Source organism: Mytilus trossulus, chromosome 13 (genome assembly GCF_036588685.1).
Source record: "Mytilus trossulus isolate FHL-02 chromosome 13, PNRI_Mtr1.1.1.hap1, whole genome shotgun sequence".
Classification (NCBI taxonomy): domain Eukaryota; kingdom Metazoa; phylum Mollusca; class Bivalvia; order Mytilida; family Mytilidae; genus Mytilus; species Mytilus trossulus.
Genome location: NC_086385.1, coordinates 37881308 through 37904021, shown reverse-complemented (window position 1 = coordinate 37904021; position 22714 = coordinate 37881308). Strand labels below are relative to the sequence as shown.

At 34.2% G+C, this 22714-nt stretch overlaps 1 protein-coding gene across 1 annotated transcript; it reads left to right on the top strand.

Moving 5' to 3' along the window:
- The first annotated feature begins 14699 nt into the window (after positions 1-14699).
- Positions 14700-22156, top strand: LOC134694919 (uncharacterized). Its single transcript, XM_063556028.1, has 3 exons — positions 14700-14816; positions 17982-18317; positions 20182-22156. The coding sequence occupies exons 2-3, from the start codon at positions 17987-17989 to the stop codon at positions 22134-22136; spliced, it is 2286 nt and encodes a 761-aa protein (XP_063412098.1). The 5' UTR covers positions 14700-14816; positions 17982-17986; the 3' UTR covers positions 22137-22156.
- Positions 22157-22714: the final 558 nt, after the last annotated feature.

Below are 22714 nucleotides of genomic sequence, written 5' to 3'. Positions count from 1 at the left end.
TATGGTTACCGCATGTTTTGATAGCAGTAGGATTTGTTACTTTTCTGGCCTTGAACTTCTTGTTATATCATCGGAAAAATAGGGAAAGGTATCAAAGGAAAGCCGAAGCTCTAGAAACAAAACAGAGAATGCAAGAAAGGAGACGAGTTTTGAACATCGTAAGACTTCGTTATTTACCGTCAACGGAAATTCAATCATCAACAGAAATTATGTATCTACCGACTTTAGATTTGGATACACAACAGGTAATACCAATTCCAGGTATGGTTCCCTATGCACACAGTGAATCATCTGAATTAAGTGAACATCGAGAAGACCAGGATCTGATCGAAAACATAACAATTTGGAGCTGAAAACTATTTAACAGTAATTAACGATCAAACCATAAACACAGACCATTCATTTATTACTAGCTTGCATCACTTTATTATATAGGATTGATGATGTGATAGCAATTTGCCTCTACTATTGTCCCATCAATGGCGGGTGTAAGCAGGACTTGTGACTGTTCAGACTGGTCAAAATCGTTTTATTTAATGTTCAAATATTACATTTACTAAAAGTTACTTGGAGATTTCAGACAAATGTTTAACGTTATCCTGAAACCTGAGGAGGGTACCCAACTGAAGTCCTAGCAATATCGAGTCACACTACTATTGAAGTGTTGTTTATTGCTTTAATGCTTATATCATATACCATAATAATGAACCAACTTAGAAATGTTAGTGTAGTTGTTATATTATTTACATAATGTTTTGGAAGTTATGATCGATAATAAGGACCGGTTTAAAATTTGTAATTGGTTCATTGTTAATTTATGTGCATTTTTACTGTTTTGTCGTACTATCAGTCATTTCTCATTCAAAATAACAAAATGCCAAACGGCTTCAATTTCCAAATCTACGGAATGCAAGAATATGAAGTCATTAAAAGCATTTGAGAAACAATCCGAACTGTGATATGGTTTGGTATGATTGTAATGAGTTTCTTGTTTCCATTGTTGAAATGTCACTGTAATTGTGAAACATATTGTTTGTTAAGCCAATACAAAGATTGTTTTAATAAATCTTGGCTTGAATACTGTCTTTAGATTTAATGGTCATATAAGCGGATGCAGAATATACATAGATATAGGAAGATGTGGTATGGATGCCAATGAGACAACTCTCCATTCAAATAACAATTTATCAAAGTAAACCATTATAGGTCAAGGTACAAATGTATGTCCATATGTAAGCAAACACAATTATCTCGGATTAAACCCTTTAAACTTGTAGTGAATGGTACATTTGATCAATTGTATTTCTAACCATGTGACTCTACATATCGGTTCCCTTGAAATCTAACCTTTTGAAATAGATAAAAATTGCAGAAAAAAACTAATACACAAGTCATTCTTTAATCATTACGCTTGTTGCGTTTTTGACAAAAACTATAAAAAAATATTGTAGAGAAAAAAGACAAAACAAAGCTTAAAAGTCTAACAGCAGTTTCTACCCTTTAATACTAATTGCTGCCCCGTCTTGTAGAAACAATTGTTGCAGTCGGTAAACTTCTAGTCGTTATAATTGTAATTCATGGATTTGAACGATAACTGAAATTGATTACACAACTTTGGTACTTTTTTGTCGAAAGTTTGGTGATATACTACAATGTTTCCAACTTAGTGTGTGCTAGCTTTCTGAGACGAACCAAGGATCTTGTTGAAAACTGTTTCTACAAAACACATACCGACACATGATAGCAATCTGAATAAAATACCAATTGCAGTTATCGTCCTTTAATATGGATGTTTGTAATTTTCTCAATAATTTATTAAATAAAACATGTTTCGACAATTATATTTGAAAAGTACATAGAATGATGAAAATTCATCATGCAAATGATAGCAAAATATCATAAACATCCTTCTGTAAGATAAAACTGCAAGAAGTCAATTGTAAAAATACCAAAGCATACAACATTTTCGTTGAGATTTAAAGTTTCATGTCAAAAACAAATAAACTTGCTCCTCACCTAATGAAGTTTAACTGAAGGTTGGGGTGCCGCCCTTTCCCTGATACTGGTAGACAATGGTGTTCTGGATATATTGTGATTTTTCACAGCGGAGTAGAACATAAGCATTGCTTCTGCAAGTCATCGTAAAAGTGGTCTGAGTCCTGTTGGGTTGTAAATTGCCTAGGAGGATATTTAAGGATGGGTAATATATAATGGTAAGTAAGCACGAGAGAGTGAGTGAATGAGCTAGAGAGAGAGTGAATGAGCGAGAGTGAATGAGCGAGAGTGAATGAGAGAGAGTGAATGAGCGAAAGAGAGAGAGAGTAAGAGAGAGAGAGTGAATGAGCGAGAGAGTGAATGAGCGAGAAAGAGAGAGTGAATGAGCGAGAGAGATAGAGTGAATGAGCGAGACAGATAGAGTGAATGAGAGGGAGAGAGAGTGAATGAGCGAGAGAGAGAGTGAATGAGCGAGAGAGAGAGAGTGAATGAGCGAGAGAGAGAATCTGTGAGCGTGAGCGAGAAACTGTGAGCGTGAGCGAGTGAGCTAGAGACAGTGAGCGAGTGAGCTAGAGACAGTGAGCGAGTGAGCTAGAGACAGTGAGCGAGTGAGATAGAGAGAGAGAGAGAGAGAGTGAGAGAGAGAGAGTGAGTGAGAGTGAGAGAGTAAGAGAGTGACCTAGAGATGGAGAGAGATCGGGTGAGCTAGAGAGAGGGAGCGAGTGAGCTAGAGAGAGGGAGCGACGGAGCTAGAGAGAGTGAGCGAGAGGTAGAGAGAGAGGGAGCGAGTGAGCAAGAGAGAGGGAGCGACTGAGCTAGAGAGAGAGCGGGTGAGCTAGAGAGAGTGACCGAGAGATAGAGAGAGAGTGAGCGAGTGAGCTAGAGAGAGAGAGAGAGATCGGATGAGCTAGAGAGAGGGAGCGAGTGAGCGAGTGAGCGAGTGAGCTAGTGAGAGAGTGAGCGACTGACCTAGAGAGAGAGTGGATGAGCTAGAGAGACTAAGCGAGTGAGCGAGTGAGCGAGTGAGCTAGAGAGAGAGTGAGAGAGTGGGCTAGAGAGAGAGATCGGGTGAACTAGAGAGAGGGAGCGAGTGAGCTAGAGAGAGGGAGCGACAGAGCTAGAGAGTGAGCGAGAGGTAGAGAGAGAGGGAGCGAGTGAGCAAGAGAGAGGGAGCGAGTGAGCAAGAGAGAGGGAGCGACTGAGCTAGAGAGAGAGCGGATGAGCTAGAGCTAGAGAGAGAGTGAGCGACTGAACTAGAGAGAGAGTGGATGAGCTGGAGAGACTAAGCGAGTGAGCGAGTGAGCGAGTGAGCTAGAGAGAGAGTGAGCGAGTGGGCTAGAGAGAGAGATCGGGTGAACTAGAGAGAGGGAGCGAGTGAGCTATAGAAAGTGAGCGATTGACTGAGCTAGAATGAGTGAGTGGACTAGAAAGAGTTATCGAGTGAGCTAGAGAGAGTGAATGAGCTAGAGCGATTGAGAGATAGATTGAGTGAGTGAGAGAGAGGGATAATGAGGGATGTCAAAAATCATGTTACATTATGTATTTTATGTAACAGAATGACAAATTACAGCCCTCAAATTGCTACAATAAGGTAGTTTACCCTTTTTTGGACATTCAGCATGCACACAGTTAAGATTTTACCTGAAATTTAAATTTTTGCGTTAAAAGCAGTGAAACGTGTATATTATGACTAGTTTATAGTATAAATATTGCTTATGGTTCAATTATCTAGTGAGTGTTTGGTTTCTTAGTGAATTATTTATTTCAGGGAAAATTAGTGTATATTTATATAGGAATTCCAAAATCTCAATGGAAATGCATTTAATAACCATTTTAGCAAGTTGTCTAGCTTGAAGATATATTAATTTCTCTTATTGATCCATGTGGTGTGACAACCTTTCTTTGTTACTGGTAGACAATGGTGTTCTCCTGGATATACTGTGATTATTTACAACGGAGTAGAACATAAGCATTGCTTCTGTCAGTCATCATAGAAGTGGACTAAGTCCTGTTGGGTGGTAAATTGCCTAGGAGGATGTCTACGGATAGGTAATATTAAATGGTAAGTAAGCACGAGAGAGTGAGTGAATGACCTGGAGTAGGAGTGAGTGAATGAGCTAGAGTGAATGAGCTGGAGACACAGTGAGTGAATGAGCCAGAGAGAGTGATTGAATGAGCCAGAGAGAGTGAGTGAATGAGCCAGAGAGAGTGAGTGAGTTAGAGTTAGTGAATTAGCTAGAGAGAGTGAATGAGCTAGAGAGAGTGAGTGAGATATAGACTGACAGATAGAGTGAGCGAGGGAGAGATATTGTGAGTGACTGAATGAGCTAGAGAGAGTGAATGAGATATAGAGTGACAGATAAAGTGAGCGTGTGAGAGAGAGAGTGAGTGAATGAGCGAGAGTGAGTGAGTGAATGAGTGATTGAGTGAGCGCGCGAATGAAGTAAAGAGAGAGAGAGGGATAGAGTGAACGAGTGAGAGAGGGACAACGAGTGAGTTAGAAATTGACTAAATGATCGAGAGAGAGAATGAATAAAATAGAGAGTGAGTGAATGAGCTAGAGAGAATGAGTGAGTGAGCGAGCTAGAGACAGTGAGTGAATGAGGTAGAGAGGGAGTTAATGAGATAGAAGGAGACAGTGAGGGATTGAGCTAGAGAGACAGAAATGATGACTGCGAGAGATAATCGATATATGCGCGAAGGCGGCTCAATCTGTGGATGAGCGACAATCCGTGAATGTGGATGATTGGGAGTGAGTGGCAAAGTCAGATGGTCACTGAGAGAAGATACTGAATAAGTGAGGAAAGTATATGCGCTAAATAAGTTGTTGCTATTAGAAAGTTAAAGAGAGTGGGAGTAAATAGCGAATGAATGATTAAATGGTGGAAAACGAATGAACGAATGAGATAGAGAGGGTTGTCGTTAAAAGAAAGAGAGAATGGAAGTGAGAGGGCGTGACAGAGAGAGAGCATGGAAAAGAGAAAGAGAAAGAGAAGGAGACAGAGGAAATTAGATAAAGATTGGATAATGAAGAAAAAGTAAATGTTTTCGGTTGAGTTGATAACGGTAAAGCAAGTTAGATTTGGTGACTATGTCGAATGCATCTATCCCATTGAACTAGAGATAAAGGATACTACACAGATACAGCTAAGTTGCCTCATATCTTGACTTACATCTAAAATTGACAATGAGGGTCGATTGAAAACAAAACTTTACGACAAAAGAGATGATTTCAGCTTTCCAATTGTGAATTTTCCATTTCTAAGTAGCAACATTCCAGCAGCATATACGGTGTATATATCTCCCAATTGATACGATATTCCCGTGCTTGCATTTCCTAGCATGATTTTCTTGATAGATGGTTCTTGCTCACAAGGAAGCTATTAAATAAAGGGTTCCAAATGGTGAAGTTGAAATCATCTCTTCGTAAATTTTACGGACGCCATCACGAGTTGGTTCACCGTTATGGAATAACCGTTTAACAAATGATATCGGATATGTTCCTTACGTCGTAACTACAATCCCCTTCTCCTTCATGAATGTGACCTATATGTGTAAATGTTTTAGTTTTCTATGTTGTGTCATGTGAAATATTTGTTTGTCTGTTTGTCCTTTTCATTTTTAGCCATGGCGTTGTCAGTTTATTTTCGATTTATGAGTTTGACTGTCCCTCTGGTATCTTTCGTCCCTCTTTTAAAGTGATTGGAAATGCCCGAAATTTGACGAGTTAAATAAACGGTGAATTAATGATTAAATAGATTTATGATGGAGCAAGTTAATGAGCGAGTAAGATTGATTATTTGAATACTAATTATTAGGGATGTCAAAAGATCTAAAATTTAATGCTCGGTCATAATACTCGAGTACTCACGAGTACTCGTATGAATCGTAATCGTCTATTGAAAAATTTAGATTTTAGGTGGGATGCAGTGGTTTTGTTATTTCTAGTACCTTTCATAAACATAAACCAAACGTACTACAAGCATCGCTTGTGCCTCTGTTTTTGTGTCAATTAAAATATGAATTACCGACCGCCGTTTCTACAAATAACCTATCATAATAGCAATTATTGTTTGTGTACGTGTTCATGAACCAAATTCCAATAAAATAAAAAATATATGCATGTAAAGTCCATTTCAGTATACTATATATGTATCATCTGTTCCTGATTAGTTGGTAATTTTCATAATACGACCTGTCCATTAATTTGTCAACAACAATATTGGATTACAAATTACTTGTGCCTTTTCGTGTCGCTCAGTCTTACCTTTTCTGTTTTGTTTTTTTTGCACTATTGCTTGTCTGATGTTTTATTTATCAACCATGGCGTAGTCAGTTTGTTTTGGACATTTGAGCTCTCTTTAAATTGTAAATTAAACAAATATAGTTAAGTTTTAAATACAGAGTAATTAAGTGAATTTAGATATACATTTCATACCAATCACTTTACATAGAACTCTTGATTAACACACAAGGTAAATGTTACGGATGGTGATGAGTTAATTATTAATCCATGAAAGTGTTGATTCATATACAAACACTGTTAAAAATGCCTCTAAACAGTTGAGTAGGGTTCACCGCAGGTCACTATGATTTTGTTTTTGTTTAGAAATATGATCAGCTGGTAAACAAGTTCAGTTGAAAGACTGGTTGACCTTTATTTTTTTAGTTACAAGTAGTGCTAATGAAAACATTCCCTCGGAAGGAAAGAACATTGCTGGTACTACTATAACAAATAGTAGCCTAGGATAAACATATTTATTTTGTAATTGATTTTATTTAGTAATAAATAAATTTGGTTTATTTACTGTCTTCTGATTGGTTAAAACTATTAGTTTTATTTTCAATGTTGTCAATTTTGATGGCGACACGCCCACTCTGACGTTGTGTATTCATACGCCAACATGTGTGTATGTTGTTATTGTTAATATAAATAATAAATAATGTTCTTTGAGCCTTATTTTTGATAGAAATTTATTTATAATGAATGGCAATAATATATTTTGATTTTATGGAACCATAAAACTAATTTTTGACTCTTCACATTTTACATAATCCGCTTCGCGGATTATTCAATGTGAAGAGTCAAAAATTAGTTTTATGGTTCCATAAAATCAAAATATATAATAGCCATTCATTAATTATGAAGGGGATATTTCAACAGACATAAAGTGAGTGGAAATGTGAAAAGATATCAAGATGTATAACAGGCAAACTAGTATCCGAGTACGAAAACTGTACTCTTGTCAATAGAATAGAATACCACTAGACGTGTGTTTCGAATACAATGTGTCAGATTAGTCTAGTTAATCTATGTGTTCCACGAGGTTCACATTGAACCAATTTCCTTGCCCATAACATCAAAACTATGGAGAAAGTTAAAAACAATGATAAAGCCGCGGGGCCACTTATCATATAATGAGTTGTAGGGAGAAGCGCCAGAATAGGTCGGTCACTATCTGTTTGACATTTATACCTATTATGTCTGTTCATTTTGTTCACAGATCGTTTTCAATATAATGGAATTTATGCAACTATCTTACAAGTTAGACGTTTAGCTACCTATAATCAACAATTTTCTACATAAGAAAATACCACTACAACCTCACAAATATATAATAGACACTAAATACCTTGTACTTTATTCATTACTTACCTGATTTCACCGGAAGTGACGTCACAAATGCAAAAACTCATTTATTCTAATAAGTATAACATTGCTCTGACGTATGTGGAGATGGTCTAGTAATGTGTCACGGTCACAATAAGTGCTGCCAAAAAATGACGTCAGAGAAATTTCTGACTCATCTTCTCATACAAATAAACTCATCCTAGATACCATGATTCAAATTTTATATAAACGTTTACGTTTACAATAGAATCATCAGTGACGCTCGAATAAAACAAACGTTAAAAAGGCCAAATAATGTACGAGTTGAAGAGCATTGAGGATAAAAAATTCCTAAAAGTTTTGCCAAATACAGCTAAGGTAATCTATTCCTTAGGATGTAAAGCCTTAGTATTTCAAAAATCAAATTCAAACCAACGGAACGGATCGTACTCCTTGGCTATCGAATATGTCTCTTACTATAATGATTGATTGAAAACCATAGGTGCTTGAGGTTGGACCCTATGATGAGCCCCCGTAGTTTTTCCCCTTTTATTTGGGATTTGGCAATTCAACAATTTCAAACTGAAATTTCAATTATCTTAAATAAACAAACTCGCTACACAGAGAAATACAACGCAATTGATGCTGAAATAGTGACAGGAATACAAAATATATAAACGGAAAGAATAGCTGAAAAGCTTAAGGAAATTTGGACACGTGATTTTTTCCAAAGAAGAGGGAAAATCCCGTAATTTATGGCATAAGAAGCAAGAATTCTTAGAAAATTACATAAAAAATTACGGTAAAGAGCAGTCTTTTGAAGATAATCGTAAACCGAATAAATACAAGAAACGGCAACAACGATCAAAACTTCAAACTGGTCAAAATACCAGAAGACAACCAAGTGGACAAAAGAAGATAACCAATCGCAGACGCTCAAGTTCGACAGCCAGAAAAAAATACTTCGACAAACATTTCAAGAAGGCAAAGTCGGTCAGTGTCGACAAAAGGAGAACGAAAATCATATGCGGAAGTAGTTCGCAATGCTTCGTCTCAAAAACGTCGGACAGCGAATCCGCAGTCAGCTGGTAGAGGAAACTACCAACAAATCGCCGTCCAAGAAATAAATCAGTGAACCGATCCCGTATCAATAAGAATAACGTTCAAAACAACCGGCAAAATTATGTAAATTATGTAAAAACTAATCAGCGCCAGAATCAAGAAAAACGTATTCATTTTTTAGTGTCGGGCCAAATTACTCCCGAGAGGGAGAAAAATCCAGAAGAAACCAGTCTAAAACATGCCTAAAAGTCGATCCAAAAATTATAAATTTGTCCAACAGAGTATTTAATGACAATGAACTGAAATTGCTTAAAAGGGGTTTAAAATTTACACCAACTCCCTCTGTGGATCATGAAGAACTTAAAGCAGACATGTTGAAATTTTGTCGAAGATTGAGATTCACTGAATATTTCGCGGATAAAGGAAGTGAGGAGGACGACTCGTTAGTAAGAAACAAATCTACCTTTATTCCAAATACCGGAAGAAACAAGTGTTTAGATGACTATATCGAAAATTTGTCCAACTACCCACTTACACCAATTAAAGTCAACCACAACTTAACTAAAGGCGAAAAGTCAGCACTCCAAAATCTAAGAAACGATAAAAGCATAGTAATTAAGCAGGCCGATAAAGGTGGGGCAATAGTAATAATGGATTCAGACTACTATAGAATTAAAGTTGAAAAACAACTCAATGATTCGACATTTTACTCAGAAATTCCTGATAATATAGATCATCTAGTCAAGAGAAGAATGAATACCGTACTGAACAAATACACAACGGCCACTACGGAAAAAGAGTATGATTACTTGAAAAATTTCGAAAGGAAAACGAGTAACTTTTATGGCCTTCCAAAAATCCATAAATCAAAGGAGATCCAATCGGCTATTAATTCTCAGCAAAACGAATACATAAAAGTGCAAAAACCGACGGATCTTAAACTTAGACCCATCATTGCAGGTCCAGCAAGTCCCACTCACAGACTAAGCAACTTTTTAGACATAATTTTGAAACCATTATGTAAATATGTACCGAGCTATATAAGAGACGATATAGATTTTCTCTCACACCTGCCAAAAATAACACCGGTTCACGCTCGTTAAGTAAGCTTCGATGTTACAAGCATCTAGAGGGCATTAGTCAGTCTTCAACAGTACACAAAATAAAGATGTACAACCCATAGTATTGAGAGTATTATAATTTGGACACTGTTTTCAACTGTATTGAAACATATATGCATTAAATTGGCATTAAGTTTTATGTTGTGCTGTTACACCACTGTCAATGTTAAGGGAGGGTTAAGTGCTTAGACACATGTTTAATCCTGCCATATTCTGTATGTGCCTGTTGTCAAGTGGTTTTTGTTTGTCAATATTTGTCATATTTCCTTCTCGGAATTATTATTTTTATAAAAGAGGGGCGATAGATACCAGAGGGAAATTTTGTGAGTATTATAATTCGGACTCTGTTTACACCCGTAGTGCAACATATACGCAAGAAATTGGCATTATATTTTATGTTGTGCTGTAACAACACTGTTCCAGGTTATAATTAGGGGATGGTTGAGTTCCCCCACACACGTTTCATCCTGTCACATTCTTTATGAGACTGCTGCATAGTGTCTGTCATATATTTTTTCGGAATTGTTTTGTTATAAAAGAAGGACGAAAATACAAGAGGGACATTCAAATGCATAAATCGAAAATAAACTGGTAACGCTATCGATAAAAAAGAAAAAGACAGACAAACAATAGTGCATAAGAAACAACATAGAAAACTAAAACATAAGCAACACGAACACCGCCGGACACTGGGGGTGATCTCATGTGCTCCGGAACGGTTAAGCAAACGCAGGTCTTATTAATAAGACTGTTAGTTTTCTAGTGGATAGTATTAGTTGTCCCTTTTCTAATTATATTACATCTACTTACTTTTATGCAATCTCTAAAATAAAAAAAAATGATATCACAGCCTGTTTACCTACTGATACTGTACAAAAAATAGATTTCGTCATGAATACATGATATGTGAAAAGTCTTTAGATTTCGTCTGATAGCAGTTCAACTTTGTAGTTTGTGTCCAAAACGGACGTCGAGTAGATAACCTTTAAAGTACACGTCAATTACAAAAGCCTAAAATTGGACGTCGATAAGATAGGCATAAAATTGATCGTCGATTTGTGGATATTTTATTGTGACGTTTGATTTGGACGTCGATATGAGGAACGGACGTCGATTAGAGACCGGACGTCGAACTGAGTCTGACATATATATCAGAAATCCGGGATTAATGATAATAAAGAGGGAAGGACTATGGGGGCTCAACATAGGGTCCTGTTTTCAAGCACCTTAATTAAAAACATTGAGGGAATACATTTAAATGCTAATCTTCTGTCATGTGTCTTATGTTCTGCACTAGACTGTGTATCTTAATATCAATAGATACTACTATAAAACAAATGTTCACATACAATTATTTGAAGATATTTAAAAATCTTTAAAAAATAACCTGACTGGTATTTTCAAACTTTAAAAAAAAAGAAGAGATAATCAAAATTGTAGGAGAAAACACATTGCATTTTAAGCAATGGTAGGATAAATTGTTTAACTGAGAGCTTTTCAAAACATAATTGAAATAAATATTGAACGTGAATTATTATAAACGTTCTTTATTATTGAAAACATTTTAACAATTAAACAGTACAATTTTACATAGCAGGCAAATATTGGATTCAGATACAAGTTTGCCGAAAAACGTGAATAGCTCACTTTCGAGTTATGTCATTTACAGGAACAAAATCGTCAATTGTGTGCGCCTTTGTGGATCCATTTAACAGATAGAGAGGATCTCATGTATCCCTGCTCTATTAAAGTTTATCAAGTGTGTCTATGATCGGCATTATGCAGGATGAACTAGAAATAAAAAAAACATCGCAAGTACATCATCAAATTCCCTTATTTTACCAGTGCTGAATATTAATCATAAGAAATTAATTTGCCGTATAATTTGTGCAATGCAATGTATCTATTCTATGTTTTGATATTTGTTTATCCTATTTTTCTTTATTCTAATTTTTTGTTTGCCATTTTTTTCACTTTTTTCCCACTATACTCTATTCGGAGATCCCATATAGACCATCATAAATGAACAAAAATTGAACAGGAAACATTCTGACATAAATTTTATATCTTCCAAATGGCCTACATAATGTAATTTCCTATGTCGTGAATGTTAAAGATTAGTTCTAAATTAACATTTCAGACAATACATTTAGAATGAAAAACAATAGGCTTAAATAATAAAAGACACGAAATCAATATGTGAAGATCAAGAGATGATTAGTATAGAACAAAGGAGAAACTCTTTAAAAGCGTCGCCGTAAGACGAACCGACAGCAGTTAAGTCGATTTAAAAAAAATATAAAACCCAAAATATGGTTGTTCGACTGCAACCCAGTTGAAATAGGGATTTGAGATCTCAAGTTGACATCTCGAGTTGACATCTCAAAAGACATGTTTAACCCCGCCGCATTTTTGCGCCTGTTCCAATTCAGGAATATCTGGCCTTTGTTAGTCTTTTATGATCTTTAATTTTAGTTACTTGTGTATGTTTCAGGACGTCCATTACCACTTAACTAGTACATATTTTTGTTAAGGGCCAGCTGAACACACCTCCGGGTGCGGGAGTTTCTCGCTGCATTGAAGACCCATTGTTGGACTTCGGCTTTTGTCTGCTCTTTGATCGGGTTGTTGTCTCCTTGAAACATTCCATATTCCTATTCTCAACTTCATGTTGAACCCCCATACATTATAATTTCAATTGCTTGATCTCAACAAACTCAAACAACGTGACTTCATTTATTAAGGTTGGATGGAAGGTTATATCCCAAAAACAATACAGATTGTTTTTCATACTTTGACAAAATGAAGTATATATTATGTTCAAAAATATAATAAAAGAGAATGATCTTCATTACAAGTCTTAGATGGGCGGATGTATGCATAGAATATACCAAGTAAACCTACCAATGTAACATAAAGGAAAACTAATCTAATTTTCAAAATGAAATTTGAGAGATAACTTTAATGAAAAGTTTTCGGGATATGAAAGAATAAATTGTGACAACGTTCGTTCTACCCTGCTATACCATAAAAAAGAAATAAAAAAAAAGAATTATGCTTTTATGAATTGCGCTTGTTACGAGACTTCTCCTCTTAATAAGCAAAGGTTTTTTAAGCCAAATCATGTAACTTCAAGGTTATTTGTCCATCCTATATACTGACATGCTGTTTAACGTAATTTTTTAAACACAACTCAGGTTTGTGGTACCCTGTGTGCTGTATTAAAATGTGTAATATGTTTTCCCTTGCATTACTTACATGAACAGGTGTATACTGTTTTACAAAATTATTGTAACTACTTTCAGGTGGTTATTTACGCTGAATTAAAATAGAAAGATAAAGCTGCCATAATTGTCAACACACTAACTGATGACGTCCTTGAACACTACGACAACAAAAGATGACGATGAAAACAAATACCTCTTTTTATGGTTACCGCATGTTCTGATAGCAGTATGATTTGTTACGTTTCTGGCCTTGAACTTCTTGTTATATCATAGAAAAAATTGGGAAAGGAATCAAAGGAAAGCCATAGCAACAGAAAGGAGACGAGTTTTGATCATCGTTAGACTTCGTTATCTACCGTCAACAGAAATGCAGTCATCAACAGAGTTTATGTACCTACCGACTTTAGATTTAGATACACAACAGGTGAAACAAATTCCTCGCATGCTTCCACATGCACACCGTGAATCATCAGAATTAAGTGAACTTCGAGAAGACTAAGATCTGATCGAAAATATCACAATTTGGAGCTAAAAAATATAAATATATTTTTAAAATCAAAACCATTAACACAAACAAACCATCTTTGCATAGCTAACTTGACTAACATCTGTAGAATCGATCATTTGAAAGTCACGTGATATCAACATTATCAAATATTTTGCAGGAAGTAGATAGTCGGCCTTGCGACATAACCGTCTCATTTAAAAGAATGCGTGACATTAAGAAATGGTCTAAATCATTTAATTCAATGTTCATCAGCTTCAAAATTACTTTGTGGTTTGAGACCTGATGGAGTGACCTACTTTAGCCATAGCCATCTTACGTCACACTTGAGCATAGAGCGGTTAAATATTTATAACATATACGATAATGTCATACACTAATTCAGAAATGTAAGTGCTAGATGGTTTTTATGTTATTGAATGAATATTTTAGAGCAATGATTTAGAATTATAGCCGGTTTTGAGTGTGTAGTTGGTACATTGTTAATGTCTGTGCATCTTTACTGTTTTGTCGTACTATCAATCCATAAATGTCATTTCTCATTCAAAATAAACCAATCATGCCTCTCTTCAATCTTCAAATGTGCCAATACAACAATATGAAATTTAATCAAAGCATTTGAGAAACGGTCCGAGCTGTGATACGGTATTTTATGAGTGTAACGACCTTATTGTTTCCATTGTTTAAAAGTCACTGTAGATGGCAAATGTAGTGTTTGCTAATCCATTATCACGATTGTTTTAATAAATTTTAGTTTGAATACTGTCCATGTGTGTTTTATTGGCTATATAAGTGTATGTAGAAATATACGACCATAAGACAGCAAACAAGATTGTCTCGAATTATACATTTTAAGTGAATGAAAATTTCGATGAATTTTAACCACGTGACTCTACGTCATTCGATTCCTTTATTAATCCCATATCTATATACTAGTGTTATCAAAAGCTTGATATTTCAAAACTGAGTAGCGAACTTCCTTAAACGTATATGTTATAAAACGGTTTATAAGTTCAACTATCCGGAAAAGTGATGTGTGATGAATGATATGACAAAATAAAAAAAAATCATTCTAAAGATTTGTCCATCTATTTATTAAATTATGAACCAATTAAAATTTCTAAAAACAACAAGTGTTATTGATTTTGTGGAGGAAGTCTTTTTTCTTTCGTTTTCACCTTCCTTAAACTGCAGTGTACTATCATACAATTGGTGTGTTAGCCGTGGTTAAGCTGTATCTTGATTGAAAGAAATGTAAATTTTATCTCATGACAGCAAAGGTATCTTGTTTACAGGTAATGTAAACTTTATCTCATTGTAGTTAATATATCTCCATTACAGGTAATGTAAACTTTATTTCCTTGTAGTAAATGTATCTCCATTACAGGTAATGTAAACTTAATTTCATAACAGCAAAGGTATATCCATAACACGTAATGTTAATTTTATCTCATGACAGCAACGGTATCTCCCTTACAGGTAATGTTAACTATATCTCATTGTAGTTAATGTATCTCCCTTACAGGTAATGTAAACTTTATCTTATTGTAGTCAATATATCTCCATTACCATGATTACAGGTAATGTAAACTTTATTTCCTTGTAGTAAATGTATCTCCATTACAGGTAATGTAAACTTAATTTCATAACAGCAAAGGTATATCCATAACACGTAATGTTAATTTTATCTCATGACAGCAACGGTATCTCCCTTACAGGTAATGTTAACTATATCTCATTGTAGTTAATGTATCTCCCTTACAGGTAATGTTAACTATATCTCATTGTAGTAAATGTATCTGCATTACAGGTAATGTAAACGTTATTCCATTACATCAACAGCATCTCCATTGAAGGTAATGTAAAATTAATTGCACTGCAGTTAAAGATGTAAAAAATCAAATAACAGTTACAATTTTACAGAATTTTTCATACCTTCAAGGTCAAGACTTATGCAAAGTGACTTACATTGATAAAATATGGTTATTTTAGTCCAGGTTAAGGTGTTGATCATGAATAAACTCACAATTATCTTGCTTTAAAAATAATCGTTGAATAAAAAATTTCGTGAATATTGTGGGTACAGGGGAATCACGAATTTAAGTATTTTACGAATTACAAATTGCTTAAAGGCGTGAATTCAGAATTTGACGAACCACGAAATTAAATATCCAATAACATGCAAGTTTTACTAAATCCAAAACAATTGATGACTACGAAATTAAATATCCAAGAACATGCAAGTTTTACTGAATCCAAAACAATTGATAACCACGAAATAAAATATCCAAAAACATTCAAGTTTTACTGAATTTAAAACAATTGATAACCACGAAAATAAATGAATCCGCAGTAGATACCAGGGTTCAAATTGTGTATTTTTGCCGAATGTCATCATTACTATGCATATAACGTAAGAGTATCTCGACAGTTGTATGCTTTTTGGATTGTAGTAACTGTTGTAAAATGTGAAGGCTCTCATAAACCTAATATTTTCTTAACCTTTATGACATTTTGGATGAAAGGCAAAACGAGAAGTTACTGGTTTGTATTGTATTACCTTTTTTTATGTTAGACATGTGAATCAAATTGAATGAAAGTCAACCCATCGTTATATACTGTGGCATGACTTCTTCTTATGAATAATTGCACATTCATTTTGAGTTCAAAGAATACACATTCCGTATTTCATGTGACATATTTTCCCTAGAAGGGTTTGTATTACAGATAGGATTTGATTTATATTCCTTTAAAACATCAAAAGGATTGAGATTCGATTAATTCCACACTTTATTCCAATAAAATTACAGAAAACGAAAAACTTTATTGCTATTTGTAAGCCATTACTGGACATCTGAAAAGTAAAATTTTGTTGTCATAATTCAAAATATCCGACGTCGCAATGGAAATAAAGTGATTGTTTGACGTCAAAAGGAGTAGGTCCGGTAAGGACTGATTTCAGCCTCAAATGTCAGATTCATCTGACGAAAGATTTTGACCACTTTTAAAACACTTAAGTGTCTATTTCATTTGATTCAATTAGTTTATGTGAAAGACATTAACTGATTTAATCATTAAAACGATCCGATTCAAGCTCAAATATGAAAAATCTATCAAATATGCCGAAAAATGTCCCTTTTCAAATGGGTTTTCTCAAAAATGAAAGTGACCGCATCCGTGTTCATCCACAACCCTTATATATGTTATGTATTATCATCAAATACAACTTACATTTCAATATTAAGGATGAACACGAATGCGGACACTTTCGTTTTACACGGAAACCGTCTAAAATTTTACTAAAATGCTAGAAGTTTGCAGATTTCAGTAATTTAGCATGACTTTATGGTACTACTACCCGATATATTTGCATTGTATTGTCAAAAACAGCCCATATTTATGTAGCAGAAGCATTCGTCTGTCCAATTAATAACTAAAAGTTTACATTTTATCAGTTTTGTAAAACTGCTATATTTTGGGGCCAAAAAGGGGTCTTACTGGACCTACTCCTTTGAAGCAGTGCAGATTCTCGTGTCAAACGGTGCAGATTTCAAAATAGTGATAAAGTGTATACAATAGTTATATCTTTGTCAGCACAATATTGCTGATTACTTGGTTGGAGACGAAAAGTCCCTTATAGTTAGCAGTGACATCAACCTATAGTTGTAAAAATTATGAACGATACTGCAATAGTTTCACATTTTGTAATGGAGGGTTAATTTTCATACATCTATACTCATAGGGTCTTGTTCATTGTTTAAAGCTGTCGATGACCTATCTATGTTGTTTGGATTTTGTTGGATGGTGGTCTGATTTGCAAAATAAATAATCTGTTATTATAAATGGAAAAGAACATCCCCTGTATAAACATAATAAAGTACTTAAATGATAAGTTTTTACGAATACACGTACAATAGTATCTCAATTTAAGACACGTGACAACGTATTAGGAACAAAACAAATCACATTTTGTAACGGAGGGTTAATTTTCTAACATCTATACTCATAGGGTCTTGTTCATTGTTTAAAGCTGTCGATGACCTTTAATTGCTTTATCTATGTTGTTTGGATTTCGTTGGATGGTAGTCTGATTTGCAAATAAAATAATAAGTTATTATAAATGGAAAAGAACATCCCCTGTATAAACATAATAAAGTACTTAAATGATAAGTTTTTACGTATACACGTACAATAGTATCTCAAATTAAGACACGTGACAACGTATTAGGAACAAAACAAATAAAAAAGCATGGAAACGTTAATATATACTAGAACCGTTTATAGCAACATGTTATTAAAATGTATAAACCTTATTTGATATCTAAAGTCTATATATTACCTGATAATCGGAATATAATTTGGAAAATGGAACATATTTAGAAAACTTTGAATTAATTGAATACAAATATTTAATCCATAATTCATGTAATTGAATCTATGATATAATATCTTTCTTGCAGACATCATGAACGGACACTTAAGAAACCATGAAGATTCTGAGGACGAAAATCAATTTGGCATAAGGAAAACTACGTACTGGGAAATATACGGTGTAAAACGTTTTCCGTACAGGGGAAAGCGTAAGTTTACACCATTGCTTTACCAATCTTTCCATGGAGGAATGGTGATATCAAATGACGTTTTTGGACTAACAATCAGTCAGTTTGAACGAATATATAAAGCTTGTTTAGAAAGAAGGAAAACTAAGGAACAGTGGATACTGAACCTCAGATATCCTGATAAATCTTCCAATGAATATCTAGAATACTTAGAGAACTGTACAGACTGCAATATAGGTAATATTAACTTTTTCATGCCAATTTATCAAAAGGTGATGACAGTTGTATACTGGTTTCGATGACATCAAAATGTAGAAACGGTCTACCAAGACTTTCTTTAATCATAACCATAAGCTAAACACAAACAGAGGCCACCATGTCTAAAAAAAAAAGACAACAAAGAACAGCAGAACAACCAAAAAACGGCAAATGAAGAACACAGATAAGAAAACAACAACAAAGAACAAAATTAAACCAAAGAGATTAATGACATATTTATAATGTAGTTCACACTAAAATAAATAAGAAAATTAATGACTGAGGATCAGAAACCCCACCAAAATAGGGTTCTAACTCAATTGCTTCAGAATATTACAATTCCGGATTATCTATAGGCCATCATACTGATAACACAACAAATGAGTAATGAGTCGCATTTGCAATCGAATTCGAACAATTAATAATTTCAGTACAAACAGACTGAATATTAAAGTTGATTCTCGGGATATATTCAATCTGATTAAAAACATTTTTTTAGAAATACAATGAAAAGTATTGTTCACTGTGCTATTTCTTAAGCTACAAGTAAAATTGCCCAAATTTGTATACATTGTTCATGATCCAACACATTTTTGTGAAATACAAGAAATCTATGAGATAAAAGATCGAAATTAAACAAGAAAAGATAGTTCGATTATATGCTTTGGGAAAATAGAAAGGTGTTATCGAACTTGGTTTCTTGCTACAAATACAAAAAAAAAGCAATTTCACTATAATTCTAGTATACAAATATTGCTAAAAAAAAATAGCATATGAGTTACATCCAAAAAAATTACCTAGTTGAAAAAATGACTCTTAAAACATAAAAAATTGGAATTTGTTTAAGCATTTTGGATAATGCAATGAATCACCAATGTTTCGTTATACAAATAAGCAGTTTAACACATAAACTGAAAATGTGTCTAAAAATTTGAAGATTTAGGTAAATAACTAGACTGATTGTGTACTACCGTTGTACTATTCAATGGCGGTTAACAGTGACTCTATTTTTAGCGATATTACATGCAAATATAAATCTTTGGTTGATAATACAATGCATTTAAAAAACTCTTTATAAATAGGTTGGATTAAACCGCTTTTTTTAAATCTACCGTTACCATAACAAATATCACAAAAAGGTTCATATGAGTCTATATTTGCATATAGTTTTATAAAACAAATTTGCGCTTTGAATGATTCAACTTTTAAATTGTTAATCTGCAGAAATCAACTCATCACATCAACATCATATCAACATTTTAAATCTTCATGGACATTCATTCAGCTACAAATGCCAAGACAATTTTTATATTATGACAATACAAATATCTAGGTATCAGGGATGAGTTCTAGGCCGATGATCACAGGAGACGGAATAGGCAACATGATAAGTAGTGTTGTATTGGTTGTACAATATCGCATTTTTCCATAAATGCTCGCTAGAGGTCGGATTAGTCTACATACCTGTTAATCACGAGTTGGTTGACCGTTATGGAATAACGGCGGGTGCCACATGTGGAACAGGATCTGCTTACCCTTCCGGAACACCTGAAATCACCTCTATTTTCGTGTTGTGTATTCCTTAGTTTTCTATGTTCTGCCATGTGTCCTATTGTTTGTCTGTTTTTCGTTTTCATGTTTAGCCATGGCGATGTCAGTTTATTTTCGATCTATCAGTTTGACTGTCCCTCTGGTATCTTTCGTCCCTCTTCTTTAATATTGACACTCTTATTTTTTACGATTGATTATTATAAATATCGATGAGATACATGTAACTCTCCATGTATGAACGGCATTGTAGTTTTTTTTTGTAAAAATGTGTAATTATATATATTTTTTATAGGTCACTTGCTTTGTTTCGAAAACAATCAGAGGGAGAAATGCTTGTACGAGCACCTAATTCGAATAGTTGGTACTGAAATAGATATACGAAAACAACAGCGACTATTTATCATAGAAGATAGGATCTTCAATTCTTCATATTTCAAATCACAAACACGTATATCAAGTGGAAGTCTGGCAGAAGGACTAAATTTACCAGGCAGTGACATGGATATTATGTACGTAGGCCATAACATAGAAGTAACACAGAATGTCAAGAACATCAAAAACCCAAAACATAGTATTTGTGTTATGGAAATAGATATATATCATCCTGGATTTGCCAGAATCAGAAAGGTAGCAGTACCTAATGAGGTATCCCTCCGTGAACAGTGTCACAGTTGTCCACTAGGTACATGTACGGGTACACAATTTTATTTACCTGTAAAACCCTTTCTAGATTCAATCAAAGAAGGGTATTCCTACATGAACCCATGCGAACATGGTCCATGTATATCAGACCAAAACCAAACCGTAGATTTTGCATACTGTATACGGAGTAAATATCTGCCTCACAACGCAATTCCATGGGCATCTCGTCATCGATGTCAATGGCCTACGAAATTTGTTATTGACATGATCATGAAAAACGGATGCTTGTTAGTACCTATAGGACCTAAGACATCTGATAATGAGTACTTATGGAGAATATCTTTCTCTGTGGCAGAAAAATTACTTGTACATTCGTTTAATTTTACTCAATTCTTATGTTACGGTCTACTTAAATTAACATTAAAATATATCGTAAACACAAATAGTGAAGTCAAAGAGCTATTGTGTTCATACTTCCTGAAGACGGCTTTATTTTGGGTCTCTGAGGAGTCGAATATTGACACATTTCAACTACCAAAATTCTATAATTGCTTTTCTCTCTGTCTTGATAAATTAATGTCATGGGTAAACACATGCTACTGTCCGAACTATTTTATACCTGAACATAACATGTTCCTTGGAAAGATCAATCAGAGAAACAAAAACAAACTACTAAGTGTACTTGAGAGTAGTAAATTTAGAGGGATTGATGGGTTGATTACTAGTTTATTTTCATCTGACAATTCCCGTTTAGCAAGTGCAAGCAGTGAATCTCCATCAATTATGTTAGACTTCCTATTTTACAGGATTACGACATCGCAAAACGTTTCAAGTTGGAAAACAAGGATGGAATATACCAAATATTTATTAAAGTCTGAATCGTCTCCTTTTATTAAGAGTGTATGTACATATCATTATGCCGAAGCCAGTAAATATGTTGCACAACTATTACCATCGCCAAGCGCAATAGGCAACGCGTACAACATACGCAAATGTTATCATAGACTTTTACAAAACGGCACCAAGACTGATGCTGTATCAGGTTGGTTGTTATACGCATCATTTTATTATGTAACTGGACAGTTTAATGTTTCACTAAGACTAACGGATTATGTTCTATCAAGATACTCACCTGATATGATGGATACAGATCATCAAAACTGTGAAGTACACAGAAATTTTTATAGACAAAATATACATTCTACAATGAATCTGAATGACAGGATGAAAATAGCTACTATAGTTAATGTCGAATACATTCAGAACTCATCATTAATTCCAAAAGAACTACAGTTGGAGGTTGAAACGGAAGTATTAACCATATCGCCTGTTGTAATGTCCCACTGTCTCAATGTTCTGTGCTATCATCACCTTGGTGATATATACAACAGACAAAAGTCTTTACGTGATTTTTATCTGACTGTGTTACATAGATATTCCATTTCTTCAAGATGTTTATCTGCGTCGATAACAGTACTTGGAGTATGCTATGAGATTTCCGGTGATAAAAACCTAGCCTATCAGTGCTACGAGGAAGCCCTACGAAATGGTTGTCATATTTTTAGTTCAGCAGTAAAAAGAAAATCAAAACTGGAAAGCAATTAACATGAAATGTGATAATTTTCATCATTATACTGAACATGACTATATAAGAAATTCAACATACGTGTTTGGTATGATTATATAATACGATTATAGCATTCTTATCTTGGTGATATTGAAAAACAAATCACAAACATTATATCCTTTATATATATCAGAAAGTAAGATATAATAGATGTCAGTAAATAAATTATCTGATAACTTGACATATTTCGAGTTTTTTTATGATGTATCAATATATAAGGATCTTATCAGTATATAAACGAGATTTACAGTGTGTTCGTGTAAAGTCCAACCAAAAAAGTAGAGAGACCATTCAATATATTCTTTAAAGGCAGTTGCTTTGGTTAATTGTTATTCATTTACTCCTCGGGAAGAAATACCATGTTTATTGGTATGAGTTACCTTATCAATTGATAACAAATGAATACGTTGGGAAAGACACGGCTTTTTTTTTTTTTTATTAAAAACGTGTTATAACGCAAATCTCTTACTATCTCATTCTCTAAAATAAATATAAGAGAACATTTTTATTATAGGATAAAACGTCTTTTTAAAGGAATTTATTTGTGTATAAACTC